The sequence below is a fragment of the Panulirus ornatus genome, chromosome 8 (genome assembly GCF_036320965.1).
Source record: "Panulirus ornatus isolate Po-2019 chromosome 8, ASM3632096v1, whole genome shotgun sequence".
NCBI classification, from domain to species: Eukaryota; Metazoa; Arthropoda; class Malacostraca; order Decapoda; family Palinuridae; genus Panulirus; species Panulirus ornatus.
Genome location: NC_092231.1, coordinates 17,732,796 through 17,752,482, shown reverse-complemented (window position 1 = coordinate 17,752,482; position 19,687 = coordinate 17,732,796). Strand labels below are relative to the sequence as shown.

Sequence of the window (19,687 nt, the reverse complement as noted above, 5' to 3'; positions counted from 1 at the left end):
AGGGTAATAGATTACAGAATAATCATTGTTATCATTTGATATTTATTAGAATGTTAATTGTAATAGCCAGGTTGAAAATGCTGATACCCTTCCACATAGTTCTTATACAGCTGAGTTACATATTGGCATTAATGAGTACAAGAACATGTGTGGTATGTTGTTATAATATTTGTTTTAGTACATATTCATTCAAGTTATACCGTAAAGTGTAGATATAATGTGATGTTGGCTTATATTAAACTCTACTATTTGCCAGTTCACTGCACCAGAATGTTCTCATCCATATAGGCCTATTCAAAACATTTTCTATATTATAATCCTCATGAGTGATAAGAGAAAACAATTTTAGATGTATTTTCAGTTTTCTAAAGGTTGAGGATAAGCAATTTGCTTTTCTAGTAATATGCAAGATACATGCCATACAGTAAACACATGTATTTGTGATATGCATTCTCTCCTTCGTTTATAGTTCTCAAACGTCATTCATTCTTTACAGTTTCGTGTCACCTAAGTGGGTTCCACAGTTAGCAGACCATACAGAGGTATTGCGAGGGATTCAGCGAGTCAAAGGTGTATCTTATCCTGTTCTTACTCCTAACATAAAAGGCTTTGAAGCTGCAGTAAGTGATGGTATTGATTGTATTTAAAAATAACAGATTTACCAGAGCAATTGAAATGTGATCACTGCATAGTAACTTTTATCATCACATTCTGCTCTCATTATTCTGCTGCGAGTTGTACTTGCAGAGATAAAAGCATAGTTCACATTGAGAAGTAGATCAGTCTTTTGTCACTCCCAAACACTCTTACAGATAAGCAAACTCCTCCCCATCACAGATATGATGCACTGCTTACTATACTTAAATTCAACTGAATATGCCTATGAAATGGTGTTAGCCATCCATTCTGTTCTGTTACACATTGCTAAAGTTGATGTTGTGTAAGTTTACTCAAATGCATTCTTAAACTAGGTCCAATATGTTAAAGTGAACATGATTTCCCACCCTATTTAAGTACTTCATATTATTAGATTTTACAAACTAAATGTGATCTATCATGTAAGATGTTATCCCCATTAACATCTTTTTCATACACAAAATGGTTTCTCTACACTGTGTCCTATAGAAATCTCTCTGAAGGTAGATATTAGAATCTCATAAAGGAAATGTATATGTTCAGCAAAGTATTCACAGCATATTTAAATCAAAACAGAATATGCTTATATACTCTGTCCACCATGCTTAAAGATTTAATTGCAAGTTCAAAGAAGGGCAACTCTGATAGTACCTGCACAAATCATCTGAAAGGACGCCCCCTTTTAGAAAAATGAAATCTTTGTAGAATATTTGTCTTTTATCCACATATAAACAGAAATTCACAAAAAGTAGTATGTTTTTCTCTGTATTGGCATGATACAGTTTTGAATAGACATATTAAGCAGCCAGTGTATGATAATTGCGTTTTTCCACTGCTGCTCATATGCATACACCTTGGTACCGAACACACTTTATGGTGTCTTTCCATATATAATTTTACACAACATACTAAGCATGCTGCACATATATATTATTTGAATTAACCCAGTACCCGTTTCATTTCCCCAAGAATATTTTTCCTGGGACACTTGCTGCTCCAGGGTTTTACTACACTCAGTAGTGGGGACAGGATGGATTCATGTGAAGTGAGAAGTTCTTTGATGTGATGTAACCTCAAGCAGATAAAGTCTGGTAACACCACTCTTATTTCATTTGGATATGGACATACATATCCTTTTCATATTTGCACATGCCGAACTATATTGTTTACTTGAACCAATATTTTTCCTACTACCAGTAATAAAAGCATTGACACTACAGTATTTTTTTTAAAGGTAACAAGTTTTCACTGCAAGGGGTTTTGTTTTGGGATAGAAAATAGATGCTTATTTAGACATCACAGGATACCAGGCATGTGATTTTTACATTGTTATCTGCATATTATGAAGTAATTGTCATCTAAATAAGTCCACAAGTAGTTTGTATGACTGTGCAGTGCATTCCATCAAGGCCACTGTAAAGTTACAACCTGCACAATACTCATAGCACAGTATTTTTATTTGGCTCACTTATTCTAGTCCTAGCTCTGCTTTCTTTAGATACATCTATTTCTAGATTGACTGCTTTTGAAATGCATAATATGTATATAAGTTTCCTCGTCATTTTTTCATCAGTTGCCTTGCATATTGGGCATATTGCATGATTATGGTTGCATATGAACGTCAACATGCTGAGTCAATGTACATGCACCTTTTAAAGCTCAGTAGGTAAATGAGGCATGTGAAATTTTTTCCAGCTGTGGCAGGAGAATACTTATGATAGAATCATACATCACCTGGGTATTCAAATGGGGGTAGGAACCAATGAATCCTCATTTGAGGTCCAAAGCAACCCTTGCTAAATCTTCACATAAGATCCAGATTGGTACAGGGGTTAAGAGGGCTAGCTAAATTGAAAAGCTGAGGGCTGCAAATTTCTCCACCAAGCAGAGAAGAAGAGTTACAGGTGACACAATTACAACCTTTAATTCTCAGAACCAATTAGAGGGAATCAGCAGTGAGCAGCTCTTGTGGAGATGAGATACAGTGATTGAGCAAGCAGAGGTCGTAATATGAGGCTAGGCAACAAGTTTGTTAGAAAGGACATCAAAGAATACTGTTTTAGTGTATGGGTGGTAAATGGTTTGAATAAACTAAAAGATCAGACTATTAATGCTGGCAGTATGCACATGTTTGAAAAGTGACTTAAGAGTAAAGAAAGCTCAAGAGATGGGCTCAACAAGTGTGGTATTGTCTCCCCAGATTGAACAATTAAATACTTGGATCACAAAAATAAGTTTCTTGTACAGTACTGCCAAAACAGAGTATTACTTTCACTTTCCATGATTATTGTACACTGGTATCCTATTTATACTGAAATATAACCTTTGAAGTCTGTATCTTCTTAATTCTCGTAACTAAAACTAAAATATGTTACATAATATTCAAGGGGAAGAACAATTGGTGCATATGTACAGTATGTATATTTTTTACCTCTTGGTTTTATGTAATGATCTAGCAATGAAGAAGAATGCTGTAGGGGTGCCTGTGATATGGACTTTTGTGTGTTTCGGTTTGAGTCTTAAGGCCCCACAAGGGTTTTTGTTGATATACAGGGAAGAGATGTAGCTAAGACTCCATTGGTAAACAAGTGGTGTTGGTCGGGTTGGTGTGTTTGGGCCTGGCAACGTGCCTGTCATAAAATTTGTATGTAGACAAGAAAGGGAATTGTTTACAAATTTTTCCCACAACAAAGCTATCCAATTTGTGTAGGCTTTCACTAATATTAATGTTTCATTTCATTGTGTATTTGATTATACAAGATTCAATGATATTTCTGGTGGTAAAGGAGTTAGAGTAAATAACTGAATTGGCATTACTCCAATCAGTGCAATGGTCATAATTTTTAACATGATTAAGCAAGGCATTTGATTTTTGTCATGTTCTCATACTATGTTTATGTTGCTTAAGTCTAACATATAGATCCTTATCAGTCTGCCCAAGTCTGCAAGGAAACAGACGAAAGAATGGCCCAACCCGCCTGCATACACATGTATATATATATAAACACTCACACACGCACATGTACATACCTATACATTTCAGTGTATTCATACATATACATACACAGACATAAACATGCACATATTCATACTTGCTGCCTTCATCCATTCCCATCGCCACCCTGCCACACATGAAAAGCAGCAAAACCCCTGCAGAAGCTGTTGACTGAGTTTGGTAAAGTGTGTGAAAGAAGAAAGCTGAGAGTAAATGTGAACAAGAGCAAGGTTATTAGGTACAGTAGGGTTGAGGGACAAGTCAATTGGGAGGTAAGTTTAAATGGAGAAAAACTGGAGGAAGTGAAGTGTTTTAGATATCTGGGAGTGGATTTGGCAGCGGATGGAACCATGGAAGCGGAAGTGAGCTATAGGGTGGGGTAGGGGGCAAAAGTTCTGGAAGCGTTGAAAAATGTGTGGAAGGCGAGAATGTTATCTCGGAAAGCAAAAATGGGTATGTTTGAAGGAATAGTGGTTCCGACAATGTTATATGGTTGCGAGGCATGGGCTATAGATAGAATTGTGCGGAGGAGAGTAGATGTGCTGGAAATGAGATGTTTGAGGACAATGTGGTGTGAGATGGATAGATCGAGTAAGCAATGAAAGGGTAAGAGAGATGTGTAGTAATAAAAAGTGTGTGGTTCAGAGAGCAGAAGGGGGTGTTTTGAAATGTTTGGTCACATGGAGAGAATGAGTGAGGAAAGATTGACCAAGAGGATATATGTGTCAGAGTTGGAGGAAACGAGACGTGGGAGACCAAATTGGAGGTGGATCATGCAATCTAAAAATGGTAACATACAATTATTTTTCACTTCCACAGTATGTTGATAGAATGTACTAAATTGTTAAGTAAAGGGAGAAATGTTTATGAATTTTTCGTTTGTTGGCCAAACACAAAGAACATCATATACATACCTGAACGAAATTGCCTGAGAGGATAAGATATCCCTTAGTAATTTTGTTTCAAAGAATTCCATGTAGAGATTACTTAATACTGATGAAAGAGAGTTATCCGTCACCATACCAAATTTTTGAGCATAATATTTTCCATTAAATTGAAATACAGTCTTTTATACACATTTTTACCAATTCAATAAAAACAGAATTTGAACAGGTTAATTCAATATTATCCAAGATAATTGAAGAATGTATGTGAGAAATACTTAGAAAAGCAAATGGATTTGTATGTAGCATTTATGGATCTGGAGAAGGCATATGATAGAGTTGATAGAGATGCTCTGTGGAAGGTATTAAGAATATATGGTGTGGGAGGCAAGTTGTTAGAAGCATTGAAAAGTTTTTATCGAGGATGTAAGGCATGTGTACGTGTAGGAAGAGAGTAAAGTGATTGGTTCTCAGTGAATGTAGGTTTGCGGCAGGGGTGTGTGATGTCTCCATGGTTGTTTAATTTGTTTATGGATGGGGTTGTTAGGGAGGTGAATGCAAGAGTTTTGGAAAGAGGGGCAAGTATGAAGTCTGTTGGGGATGAGCGAGCTTGGGAAGTGAGTCAGTTCGCTGATGATACAGCGCTGGTGGCTGATTCATGTGAGAAACTGCAGAAGCTGGTGACTGAGTTTGGTAAAGTGTGTGAAAGAAGAAAGTTAAGAGTAAATGTGAATAAGAGCAAGGTAATTAGGTACAGTAGGGTTGAGGGTCAAGTCAATTGGGAGGTAAGTTTGAATGGAGAAAAACTGGAGGAAGTAAAGTGTTTTAGATATCTGGGAGTGGATCTGGCAGCGGATGGAACCATGGAAGCGGAAGTGGATCATAGGGTGGGGGAGGGGGCGAAAATCCTGGGAGCCTTGAAGAATGTGTGGAAGTCGAGAACATTATCTCGGAAAGCAAAAATGGGTATGTTTGAAGGAATAGTGGTTCCAACAATGTTGTATGGTTGCGAGGCGTGGGCTTATGGATAGAGTTGTGCGCAGGAGGATGGATGTGCTGGAAATGAGATGTTTGAGGACAATGTGTGGTGTGAGGTGGTTTGATCGAGTAAGTAACGTAAGGGTAAGAGAGATGTGTGGAAATGAAAAGAGCGTGGTTGAGAGAGCAGAAGAGGGTGTTTTGAAATGGTTTGGGCACATGGAAAGAATGAATGAGGAAAGATTGACCAAGAGGATATATGTGTCGGAGGTGGAGGGAACGAGGAGAAGTGGGAGACCAAATTGGAGGTGGAAAGATGGAGTGAAAAAGATTTTGAGTGATCGGGGCCTGAACATGCAGGAGGGTGAAAGGAGGGCAAGGAATAGAGTGAATTGGATCGATGTGGTATACCGGGGTTGACGTGCTGTCAGTAGATTGAATCAGGGCATGTGAAGCGTCTGGGGTAAACCATGGAAAGCTGTGTAGGTATGTATATTTGCGTGTGTGGACGTGTATGTATATACATGTGTATGGGGGTGGGTTGGGCCATATCTTTCATCTGTTTCCTTGCGCTACCTCGCAAACGCGGGAGACAGCGACAAAGCAAAAAAAAGAAAAAAAAATCTACCAAATATTCTAAGAGTCATCAACAGGAACTTTTGTTAACAAGGATGAAGCATCAAAACTTACCAGTTTGAAATCAAAATCAACATGGATGTCATGAAGCTTGTTAATTGAATTGTCATTGTTCTTGACATTAGAATTTGATATCTTACCCACTAGTAGGCTTAATAGAGAAACTAAACATTTTGATATTTCTATGTGATGGAGCCCACTGAACTCACTAAGGGTTTTGTTAGAAAGTTTGGCTCATGTATTTTGATAAGTCCATAGATACACTGCAGTGAATGGGTTAATGATGAAAATCTTTTGATGAGAGAGTCATTACCTTTCAACAACAATTTCAAATCTTTATTAGAGTGAGAATGAACTGTTTCTAGGGGATTTCTACTGAGTTTAAAGTATGTTGTATCATCAAATAAATGATCGTTTCTGATAAATGATTAACTTTGTCCATAATCACAACTGTGGTAGACTTATCTGCTTCAATTAATTTTAACTTTGTCCATAATCGCAACTGTTGTAGACTTATCTGCTTTAGTAAAATGTTTATCATTATCCTTTTTTCAAATTGTTAATAGCACTTAACATTTTTGGACAATTTGGAACCACTGGTGTTGACAACCTGGCATAGACTAAACCTTTACAAATGGCAATTTCAATATTAGATATTTTACTGTTTTTCTAAATTACAAAATGATCTTGCTGTATCATCACAATTAACTTCTTTTTTTAGAGCAAACAAAACTTAATCCATATCCTTGGAACACAAGAATCCTTGTCAAGGATTCTTGTGTGCATAATGGAAGTCTATGGGAATACATGGTTCAGTCTTCTTTGATAAGCAGGGAATGTCTGTACTATAATTGTGTAAATGGAGAATTAGAGGTTGCTGATGAATTTGTGGTTAAGTTGAGAGTGATGATTACTGGGGATGGTAGTGGGAAAGTTGGTTTCTAAGGTGGAGTTGTACAAGTGAGAACTGAAGGTGTAGATAAAGAGAAAAATTTCAAGTGTAAAATGTGCAAGAAGTTTTCATATTGAAGTGTTTGTCCTTGTTCTTATATATTGATGTGAAACTTTTCTTATGAATGGAAAAATGCATACAGTGATGTATGTAAGGGAAGGGATAAGTGGAGACAATTTTCCCTTGGCCACCCCCATGATGGGAGTTCCAGGAGGGAATGGGCATTGCAGATATGAATAGATCGATAGACTTTTGTTTTTCAAAGCTCTGATTGGTAAAATATGAGAACAGTATATGTCTATGCACAACTTATTCACTGTTGTTAGAATTAGCATGATAAATAGAATAAAGATCTGAGAAGCGATATGTGGTGTAAAGAAATTGGTAGAGAGGTACACAGATGGAAACATGTTAGTTTTTCTGTTAGGGCCATGTAGAACTAATGATGTAGATATGGAACAGTATGGTTGAATGTATGAGTGAAAAAGCCTGGCTGCAGGAGATGAACAGATGCAATAGGTAGATTGTTAAAAGATGTTGTATTTCAAATAATATTGCTTGAGGGATGATTGCTTTTATTGTATAGCAGAGATGTTCATTATGTAAGTTTGTAAGTGTGAAGAAAGAACTTTTGTTTTGCTTGACAAATAATTTTACTTTGTTTTGCATGACAGATAATTTTACTGTACAAAGTGTATACCGATGAAGTGCAGTAGTAGTATGAAAGGCTGTTCTCTTCCCTATCTATCTCTCCATATTTCTTGATGCCCATTCCCTTCAAGAACTCCCTTAAATGGGTGGTCACAGCAATAGAGTCTATATAACTGGTGAACTCCAGTGATGCTTCTTAGCCTTATTCACTGTTGTTAGAATTAGCTTGATAAGTAGAGTAAAGATCTGAGAAGCAATATGTGGTGTAAAGAAATTGATAGAGAGGTACACAGATGGAAACCTGTTAGTTTTTCTGTTAGGGCCATGTAGAACTAATGGTTGAGATATGGAACAGTATGGTTGAATTATGAGTGAAAGAGCCTGGCTGCAAAAGAGATGAACAGATGCAATAGGTAAATTGTTAAAAGATGTTTGTATTTCAAGTAATATTGCTTGGGGGATGATTGTTTTTATTGTGTGGTAAAGATGTTCATTATGTAAGTTTTTAAGGGTGAAGAAAGAACCTTTGTTTTCCATGACAGATAATTTTACTGTACAAAGTGTATACTGATGAAGTGCAGTAGCAGTATGAAAGGCTGCTCTCTTACCTGTCTATCTATCCATATCTCTTGATGCCCATTCCCTTCAGGAACTCCCTTAAATGGACGGTCACAGCAATAGTCTATATAACTGGTGAACTCCAGTGCTGCTTCTTAGCCTTTAGTTCTTCATCCTTATCAGGCTGTTGGCCAAGGGCAACTCTAGCACCTTGTTTTCAGTTGCTCCTACCTGATGTTTCTACTGACTACTACTACCTTATGTTCCTGCTTAATATTCGGGCCAATATGAATGGAGAAATGTGTAGATATACAGGATATTCATATGGTGTGGCTCTTTTACATCTAATTTGCATTCAAAATAACAGTTGAATATTATTTTCAGGTTGCTGCTGGATGTGAAGAGGTGGCCATCTTTGGAGCTGCTTCTGAGTCATTTAGCCAGAAGAACATTAACTGTAGCATTGCTGAATCTCTTGAGCGTTTTCAAGCTGTCATGGATGCAGCTAGTAAGGCAGGGATCAGAGTGAGAGGTTATGTCTCATGTGTTTGTGGATGCCCCTATGAAGGCCCAGTTGATCCGAAGGCTGTAGCTAAGGTGAAAATGGATGATAACTTCTTGTAGATAGTCATTGTTCACTCATACTGGAAAATAATTTCTTTTCTGTTATAGGGGTCATGATTTACTAATAAAGTTCACTGTCAAATGTTTTTAGTGTATTAGAAATCAGATTTTTCCATTCTGCTTCTGTCACTTAATTTTAAGGAGATATTTTTGATGTTAGGCAGACTGGGTTAAAAGATGGCCACTGACAGATTTTGAAAGTTATATTACACTAGATGCAGGTAATATTTGCCTCAAAATCATACGTTTACACCATGATACTCTGCTTTTTGACTACAGCTTTATCTTTGATGATGCAAAAAGGACCAACATGAAGTTGATATACGTCTTCCTTAAACTGAAAATAAAGAGATTACCACTTGAAATGAGGATTTTATGCTTTAGGCTCTTTTTTTTTGGGGGGGGGGGGTATTGTATATTTGGCAGTTTGGTACAGAGTAGAAGTCAGATGACATGATTTGCTACCTTAGTAACCCCTTGGTATTGAAAATGAAGGTATGCAGCTTTTTCTTGCCATCCTTGTGTTTACTGATATTTTAGCTGTTTCTGTTCTGGATTATAATTTTCTTTTAACTATTCATCGGTCCTAAAAGTTGACCCAAGAAGGAAAAGCCAGTGTTTGTGCTTGAAAGCAAGAAAATGTGTCTACAAGTGAAATTTCAAGACATTCAGGCAGGACCAAATCCACCATCCTGAGACATTTTTGGTCTTCCTTTTAACATCATCTGTCCCCTGATGAAGCATGAGATGTTGAAACACTCCTCCCTATCAAGTTTTCTCTCTCCTTACTTGTCTTTCTAGGTTGACCAGACCCATCTTTTTGGGCAGAATGACATTAGAAAGAAGCCAAAATAAAGTGCCTAGATGGCAGACTTGGCCCTGCCAGTACATTTTGAAATCTCAATTGTAGATAAATTTTTTTGCTTACAAATAATAATTTGGGCTTTTTTTTCCAGGAACAACTTTTTAGGACCCATTGTTAGTTACTAGTAAAGGAAAAATACAACCCAGAACAGAAATAGCAAAAATATCATTAAACATAAGGACAGCAAATACAAGTTGCATCTGTCAACCCTCATTACCAACTGAGGTAGCAAATCCTGTACTGAAGAGCTTGTAGATTTATGTGCTGAAAAAGGGCTGATGATTGGGAATACCAGGTTTAAAAGAGATATACGTAAGTATACATATGTAAGTAGGAGAGATGGCCAGAGAGCGTTATTGGATTACGTGTTAATTGATAGGCGTGCGAAAGAGAGACTTTTGGATGAGAATGTGCTGAGAGGTGCAGCTGGAGGGATGTCTGATCATTATCTTGTGGAGGCGAAGGTGAAGATTTGTAGAGGTTTTGAGAAAAGAAGAGAGAATGTTGGGGTGAAGAGAGTGGTGAGAGTAAGTGAGCTTGGGAAGGAGACTTGTGTGAGGAAGTACCAGGAGAGACTGAGTACAGAATGGAAAAAGGTGAGAACAAAGGAGGTAAGGGGAGTGGGGAAGGAATGAGATGTATTTAGGGAAGCAGTGATGGCTTGTGCAAAAGATGCTTGTGGCATGAGAAGCGTGGGAGGTTGGCAGATTAGAAAGGGTACTGAGTGGTGGGATGAAGAAGTAAGATTATCAGTGAAAGAGAAGAGAGAGGCATTTGGATGATTTTTGCAGGGAAATAATGCAAATGAGTGTGAGATGTATGAAAGAAAGAGGCAGGAAGTCAAGAGAAAGGTGCAAGAGGTGAAAAAGAGGGCACATGAGAGTCGGGGTGAGAGAGTATCATTAAATTTTAGGGAGAATAAAAAGATGTTCTGGAAGGAGGTAAATAAAAAGCATAAGACAAGGGAACAAATGGGAACTTCAGTGAAAGGGGTTAATGGGGAGGTGATAACAAGTAGTGGTGATGTGAGAAGGAAATGGAGTGAGTATTTTGAAGGTTTGTTGAATGTGTGTGATAATAGAGTGGTAGATATAGGGTGTTTTGGTCGAGGTGGTGTGCAAAGTGAGAGGGTTAGGGAGAATGATTTGGTAAACAGAGAAGAGGTAGTAAAAGCTTTGTGGAAGATGAAAGCTGGCAAGGCAGCGGATTTGGATGGTATTGCAGTGGAATTTATTAGAAAAGGGGGTGACTGTATTGTTGACTGGTTGGTAAGGTTTTTTAATGTATGTATGACTCATGGTGAGGTGCCTGAGGATTGGCGGAATGCTTGCATAGTGCCATTGTACAAAGGCAAAGGGATAAAAGTGAGTGCTCAAATTACAGAGGTATAAGTTTGTTGAGTATTCCTGGTAAATTATATGGGAGGGTATTGATTGAGAGGGTGAAGGCATGTACAGAGAGCATCAGATTAGGGAAGAGCAGCGTGGTTTCAGAAGTGGTAGAGGATGTGTGGATCAGGTGTTTGCTTTGAAGAATGTATGTGAGAAATACTTAGAAAAGCAAATGGATTTGTATGTAGCATTTATGGATCTGGAGAAGGCATATGATAGAGTTGATAGAGGTGCTCTGTGGAAGGTATTAAGAATATATGGTGTGGGAGGCAAGTTGTTAGAAGCAGTGAAAAGTTTTTATCAAGGATGTAAGGCATGTGTACATGTAGGAGGAGAGGAAAGTGATTGGTTCTCAGTGAATGTAGGTTTGCGGCAGGGGTGTGTGATGTCTCCATGGTTGTTTAATTTGTTTATGGATGGGGTTGTCAGGGATGTGAATGCAAGAGTTTTGGAAAGAGGGGCAAGTATGCAGTCTGTTGTGGATGAGAAAGCTTGGGAAGTGAGTCAGTTGTTGTTTGCCGATGATACAGCACTGGTGGCTGATTCATTTAAGAAACTGCAGAAGCTGGTGACTGAGTTTGGTAAAGTGTGTGAAACAAGAAAGCTGAGAGTAAATGTGAATAAGAGCAATGTTATTAGGTACAGTAGGTTTGAGGGACAAGTCAATTGGGAGGTAAGTTTGAATGGAGAAAAACTGGAGGAAGTAAAGTGTCTTAGATATCTGGGAGTGGATTTGGCAGCAGATGGAACCATGGAAGCTGAAGTGAATCATAGGGTGGGGGAGGGGGCGAAAGTTCTGGGAGCGTTGAAGAATGTGTGGAAGTCGAGAACATTATCTTGGAATGCAGAAATGGGTATGTTTGAAGGAATAGTGGTTCCAACAATGTTATATGGTTGCGAGGCGTGGGCTATAGCTAGAGTTGTGCAGAGTATAGTGGGAATATGCTGGAAATGAGATGTTTGAGGACAGTATGTTGTGGGGTGGTTTGACCGAGTAAGTAATAATAGGGTAAGAGAGATGTGTGGTAATAAAAAGAGTGTGGTTGAGAGAGCAGAAGAGGGTATTTTGAAATGGTTTGGTCACATGGAGAGAATGAGTGAGGAAAGATTGACAAAGAGGATATATGTGTCAGAGGTGGAGGGAACGAGAAGTGGGAGACCAAATTGGAGGTGGAAAGATGGAGTGAAAAAGATTTTGAGTGATCGGGGCCTGAACATGCAGGAGGGTGAAAGGCGTGCAAGAAATAGAGTGAATTGGAATGATGTAGTATACCGGAGTTGACATGCTGTCAGTGGATTGAACCAGGGCATGTGAAGCATCTGGGGTAAACCATGGAAAGTTCTGTTGGGCCTGGATATGGAAAGGGAGCTGTGGTTTCGTTGCATTATTACATGACAGCTAGAGACTAAGTGTGAACGAATGTGGCCTTTGCTGTCTTTTCCTTGCGCTACCTCGCGCACATGAAGGGGGAGGGGGTTGTTATTTCATGTGTGGCAGGGTGGCGATGGGAATGAATAAAGGCAGACAGTATGAATTATGTACATGTGTATATATGTATATGTCTGTGTATGTATATATATATATATATATATATATATATATATATATATATATATATATACGTTGAGATGTATAGGTATGTATATGTGGATGTGTATGTATATACATGTGTATGTGTGTGGATTGGGCCAATCTTTTGTCTGTTTCCTTGCGCTACCTCACTAATGCGGGGGACAGCGACAAAGGAAAATTAAAATGAATGAAAATAATATATATATATATATATATATATATATATATATATATATATATATATATATATATATATATATATATATATATGTGTGTGTGTGTGTGTGGTTTTGAGCATTATTGCATGACAGCTAGAGACTGAGTGTGAACGAATGGGCCTTTGTTGTCTTTTCCTAGTGCTACCTCACACACATGCGGGGGGAGGGGAATGGTATTCCATGTGCGGCGAGTTGGCGATGGGAATGTATGAAGGCAGACAGTGTGAATTGTGTGCATGGGTATATATGTATGTGTCTGTGTGTGTATATATATATGTGTACATTGAGATGTATAGGTATGTATATTTGCGTGTGTGGACGTGTATGTATATACATGTGTATGGGGGTGGGTTGGGCCATTTCTTTCGTCTGTTTCCTTGCGCTACCTCGCAAACGCGGGAGACAGCAACAAAGCAAAATACAAAAAAAAGAAATAATCCCTGGGGATAGGGGAGAAAGAATACTTCCCACGTATTCCCTGCGTGTCGTAGAAGGCGACTAAAAGGGGAGGGAGCGGGGGGCTGGAAATCCTTCCCTCTCATTTTTTTTTTTTTTTTAATTTTCCAAAAGAAGGAACAGAGGGGGCCAGGTGAGGATATTCCAAAAGAGGCCCAGTCCTCTGTTCTTAACGCTACCTTGCTAATGCGGGAAATGGCAAATAGTTTAAAAGAAGAAAAGAAGAATATATATATATATCTTTCTTTCATACTATTCGCCATTTCCCGCGTTAGCGAGGTAGCGTTAAGAACAGAGGACTGGGCCTTTGAGGGAATATCCTCATCTGGCCCCCTTCTCTGTTCCCTCTTTAAGAAAAACAAAAAAAAAAAAACAAGAGGGGAGGATTTCCAGCCCCCCGCTCCCTTCCCTTTTAGTTGCCTTCTACGACACGCAGGGAATACGTGGGAAGTATTCGTTCTCCCCTATCCCCAGGGATAATATATATTTTTTTTTTTTTTTTTCATACGATTCGCCATTTCCCGCGTTTGCGAGGTAGCGTTAAGAACAGAGGACTGGGTCTTAGACGGAAAATCCTCACCTGGCCCCCTTCTCTGTTCCCTCTTTTGGAAAATTAAAAAAAAAAAAAAAAAAAAAACGAGAGGGGAGGATTTCCAGCCACCCGCTCCCTTCCCATTTAGTCGCCTTCTACGACATGCAGGGAATACGTGGGAAGTATTCTTTCTCCCCTATCCCCAGCGACAAAGTATAATAAAAAAAATAAATAATAATATATATATATATATTATTATTTATTCTTTTATTACACTTTGTCGCTGTCTCCCGCGTTTGCGAGTTAGCGCAAGGAAACAGACGAAAGAAATGGCCCAACCCCCCCCCATACACATGTATATACATACGCCCACACACGCAAATATACATACTTACACAGCTTTCCATGGTTTACCCCAGACGCTTCACATGCCTTGATTCAATCCACTGACAGCACGTCAACCCCGGTATACCACATCGCTCCAATTCACTCTATTCCTTGCCCTCCTTTCACCCTCCTGCATGTTCAGGCCCCGATCACACAAAATCTTTTTCACTCCATCTTTCCACCTCCAATTTGGTCTCCCTCTTCTCCTCGTTCCCTCCACCTCTGACACATATATCCTCTTGGTCAATCTTTCCTCACTCATCCTCTCCATATGCCCAAACCACTTCAAAACACCCTCTTCTGCTCTCTCAACCACGCTCTTTTTATTTCCACACATCTCTCTTACCCTTACGTTGCTCACTCGATCAAACCACCTCACACCACACATTGTCCTCAAACATCTCATTTCCAGCACATCCATCCTCCTGCGCACAACTCTATCCATAGCCCACGCCTCGCAACCATACAACATTGTTGGAACCACTATTCCTTCAAACATACCCATTTTTGCTTTCTGAGATAATGTTCTCGACTTCCACACATTCTTCAAGGCCCCCAGATTTTCGCCCCCTCCCCCACCCTATGATCCACCTCCGCTTCCATGGTTCCATCCGCTGCCAGATCCACTCCCAGATATCTAAAACACTTCACTTCCTCCAGTTTTTCTCCATTCAAACTCACCTCCCAATTGACTTGACCCTCAACCCTACTGTACCTAATAACCTTGCTCTTATTCACATTTACTCTTAACTTTCTTCTTTCACACACTTTACCAAACTCAGTCACCAGCTTCTGTAGTTTCTCACATGAATCAGCCACCAGCGCTGTATCATCAGCGAACAACAACTGACTCACTTCCCAAGCTCTCTCATCCCCAACAGACTTCATACTTGCCCCTCTTTCCAAAACTCTTGCATTCACCTCCCTAACAACCCCATCCATAAACAAATTAAACAACCATGGAGACATCACACACCCCTGCCGCAAACCTACATTCACTGAGAACCAATCACTTTCCTCTCTTCCTACACGTACACAAGCCTTACATCCTCGATAAAAACTTTTCACTGCTTCTAACAACTTGCCTCCCACACCATATATTCTTAATACCTTCCACAGAGCATCTCTATCAACTCTATCATATGCCTTCTCCAGATCCATAAATGCTACATACAAATCCATTTGCTTTTCTAAGTATTTCTCACATACATTCTTCAAAGCAAACACCTGATCCACACATCCTCTACCACTTCTGAAACCACACTGCTCTTCCCCAATCTGATGCTCTGTACATACCTTCACCCTCTCAATCAATACCCTCCCATATAATTTGCCAGGAATACTCAACAGACTTATACCTCTGTAATTTGAGCACTCACTCTTATCCCCTTTGCCTTTGTACAATGGCTCTATGAACGCATTCCGCTAATCCTCAGGCACCTCACCATGAGTCATACATACATTAAATAACCTTACCAACCAGTCAACAATACAGTCACCCCCTTTTTTAATAAATTCCACTGCAATACCATCCAAACCTGCTGCCTTGCCGGCTTTCATCTTCCGCAAAGCTTTTACTACCTCTTCTCTGTTTACCAAATCATTTTCCCTAACCCTCGCACTTTGCACACCACCTCGACCAAAACACCCTATATCTGCCACTCTATCATCAAACACATTCAACAAACCTTCAAAATACTCACTCCATCTCCTTCTCACATAATATATATATATATATATATATATATATATATATATATATATATATATGGCAAATAGTTTTATATATATTTTTTTTTTTTTTTTTTTCATACTATTCGCCATTTCCCGCGATAGCGAGGTAGCGTTAAGAACAGAGGACTGGGCCTTTGAGGGAATATCCCCACCTGGCCCCCTTCTCTGTTCCTTCTTTTGGAAAATTAAAAAAAAACGAGAGGGGAGGATTTCCAGCCCCCCGCTCCCTTCCCTTTTAGTCGCCTTCTACGACACGCAGGGAATACGTGGGAAGTATTCTTTCTCCCCTATCCCCTATATATATATATATATATATATATATATATATATATATATATATATATTTTTTTTTTTTTTTTTTTTTTTATACTTTGTCGCTGTCTCCCGCGTTTGCGAGGTAGCGCAAGGAAACAGACGAAAGAAATGGCCCAACCCCCCCCATACACATGTACATACACACGTCCACACACACAAATATACATACCTACACAGCTTTCCATGGTTTACCCCGGACGCTTCACATGCCTTGATTCAATCCACTGACAGCACGTCAACCCCTGTATACCACATCGCTCCAATTCACTCTATTCCTTGCCCTCCTTTCACCCTCCTGCATGTTCAGGCCCCGATCACACAAAATCTTTTTCACTCCATCTTTCCACCTCCAATTTGGTCTCCCTCTTCTCCTCGTTCCCTCCACCTCCGACACATATATCCTCTTGGTCAATCTTTCCTCACTCATTCTCTCCATGTGCCCAAACCATTTTAAAACACCCTCTTCTGCTCTCTCAACCACGCTCTTTTTATTTCCACACATCTCTCTTACCCTTACGTTACTTACTCGATCAAACCACCTCACACCACACATTGTCCTCAAACATCTCATTTCCAGCACATCCATCCTCCTGCGCACAACTCTATCCATAGCCCACGCCTCGCAACCATACAACATTGTTGGAACTACTATTCCTTCAAACATACCCATTTTTGCTTTCCGGGATAATGTTCTCGACTTCCACACATTTTTCAAGGCTCCCAAAATTTTCGCCCCCTCCCCCACCCTATGATCCACTTCCGCTTCCATGGTTCCATCCGCTGACAGATCCACTCCAAGATATCTAAAACACTTCACTTCCTCCAGTTTTTCACCATTCAAACTCACCTCCCAATATATATATATATATATATATATATATATATTTTTTTTTTTTTTTTTTTTTTTTTTTTTGCTTTGTCGCTGTCTCCCGCGATTGCGAGGTAGCGCGAGGAAACAGACGAAAGAAATGGCCCACCCCACCCCCATACACATGTATATACATACGTCCACACACGCAAATATACATACCTACACAGCTTTCCATGGTTTACCCCAGACGCTTCACATGCCCTGATTCAATCCACTGACAGCACGTCAACCCCGGTATACCACATCGCTCTAATTCACTCTATTCCTTGCCCTCCTTTCACCCTCCTGCATGTTCAGGCCCCGATCACACAAAATCTTCTTCACTCCATCTTTCCACCTCCAATTTGGTCTCCCTCTTCTCCTCGTTCCCTCCACCTCCGACACATATATCCTCTTGGTCAATCTTTCCTCACTCATTCTCTCCATGTGCCCAAACCATTTCAAAACACCCTCTTCTGCTCTCTCAACCATGCTCTTTTTATTTCCACACGTCTCTCTTACCCTTACGTTACTTACTCGATCAAACCACCTCACACCACACATTGTTCTCAAACATCTCATTTCCAGCACATCCATCCTCCTGCGTACCACTCTATCCATAGCCCACGCCTCGCAACCATACAACATTGTTGGAACCACTATTCCTTCAAACATACCCATTTTTGCTTTCCGAGATGATGTTCTCGACTTCCACACATTCTTCAAGGCTCCCAGAATTTTCGCCCCCTCCCCCACCCTATGATCCACTTCCGCTTCCATGGTTTCATCCGCTGCCAGATCCACTCCCAGATATCTAAAACGCTTCACTTCCTCCAGTTTTTCTCCATTCAAACTCACCTCCCAATTGACTTGACCCTCAGCCCTACTGTACCTAATAACCTTGCTCTTATTCACATTTACTCTTAACTTTCTTCTTTCACACACTTTACCAAACTCAGTCACCAGCTTCTGCAGTTTCTCACATGAATCAGCCACCAGCACTGTATCATCAGCGAACAACAACTGACTCACTTCCCAAGCTCTCTCATCCCCAACAGACTTCATACTTGCCCCTCTTTCCAAAACTCTTGCATTCACCTCCCTAACAACCCCATCCATAAACAAATTAAACAACCATGGAGACATCACACACCCCTGCCGCAAACCTACATTCACTGAGAACCAATCACTTTCCTCTCTTCCTACACGTACACATGCCTTACATCCTCGATAAAAACTTTTCACTGCTTCTAACAACTTGCCTCCCACACCATATATTCTTAATACCTTCCACAGAGCATCTCTATCCACTCTATCATATGCCTTCTCCAGATCCATAAATGCTGCATACAAATCCATTTGCTTTTCTAAGTATTTCTCACATACATTCTTCAAAGCAAACACCTGATCCACACATCCTCTACCACTTCTGAAACCACACTGCTCTTCCCCAATCTGATGCTCTGTACATGCCTTCACCCACTCAATCAATACCCTCCCATATAATTTACCAGGAATACTCAACAAACTTATACCTCTGTAATTTGAGCACTCACTCTTATCCCCTTTGCCTTTGTACAATGGCACTATGCACGCATTCCGCCAATCCTCAGGCACCTCACCATGAGTCATTCATACATTAAATAACCTTACCAACCAGTCAATAATACAGTCACCCCCTTTCTTAATAAATTCCACTGCAGTACCATCCAAACCTGTTGCCTTGCCGGCTTTCATCTTCCGCAAAGCTTTTACTACCTCTTCTCTGTTTACCAAATCATTTTCCCTAACCCTCTCACTTTGCACACCACCTCGACCAAAACACCCTATATCTGCCACTCTATCATCAAACACATTCAACAAACCTTCAAAATACTCACTCCATCTCCTTCTCACATCACCACTACTTGTTATCACCTCCCCATTTGTACCCTTCACTGAAGTTCCCATTTGCTCCCTTGTCTTACGCACTTTATTTACCTCCTTCCAGAACATCTTTTTATTCTCCCTAAAATTTAATGATACTCTCTCACCCCAACTCTCATTTGCCCTTTTTTTCACCTCTTGCACCTTTCTCTTGACCTCCTGTCTCTTTCTTTTATACATCTCCCACTCAATTGCATTTTTTCCCTGCAAAAATTGTCCAAATGCCTCTCTCTTCTCTTTCACTAATACTCTTACTTCTTCATCCCACCACTCACTACCCTTTCTAATCAACCCACCTCCCACTCTTTTCATGCCACAAGAATATATATATATATATATATATATATATATATATATATATATATATATATATATATATATATATATATATATATATCCCTGGGGATAGGGGAGAAAGAATACTTCCCACGTATTCCCTGCGTGTCGTAGAAGGCGATTAAAAGGGGAGGGAGCGTGGGGCTGGAAATCCTCCCCTCTCGTTTTTTTTTTTAATTTTCCAAAAGAA

At 39.6% G+C, this 19,687-nt stretch overlaps 1 protein-coding gene across 3 annotated transcripts in view; it reads left to right on the top strand.

Moving 5' to 3' along the window:
• Hmgcl (hydroxymethylglutaryl-CoA lyase) overlaps positions 1 to 19,687 on the top strand; it is a 53,037-nt gene that overhangs the window by 26,343 nt on the left and 7,007 nt on the right. For all 3 annotated transcript variants that reach the window (XM_071664182.1, XM_071664181.1, XM_071664183.1), the window contains 2 exons: positions 497 to 620; positions 8,675 to 8,887. In XM_071664182.1, coding sequence (XP_071520283.1) covers positions 497 to 620; positions 8,675 to 8,887 — 337 coding nt within the window. The remainder of the gene's footprint in view (positions 1 to 496; positions 621 to 8,674; positions 8,888 to 19,687) is intronic.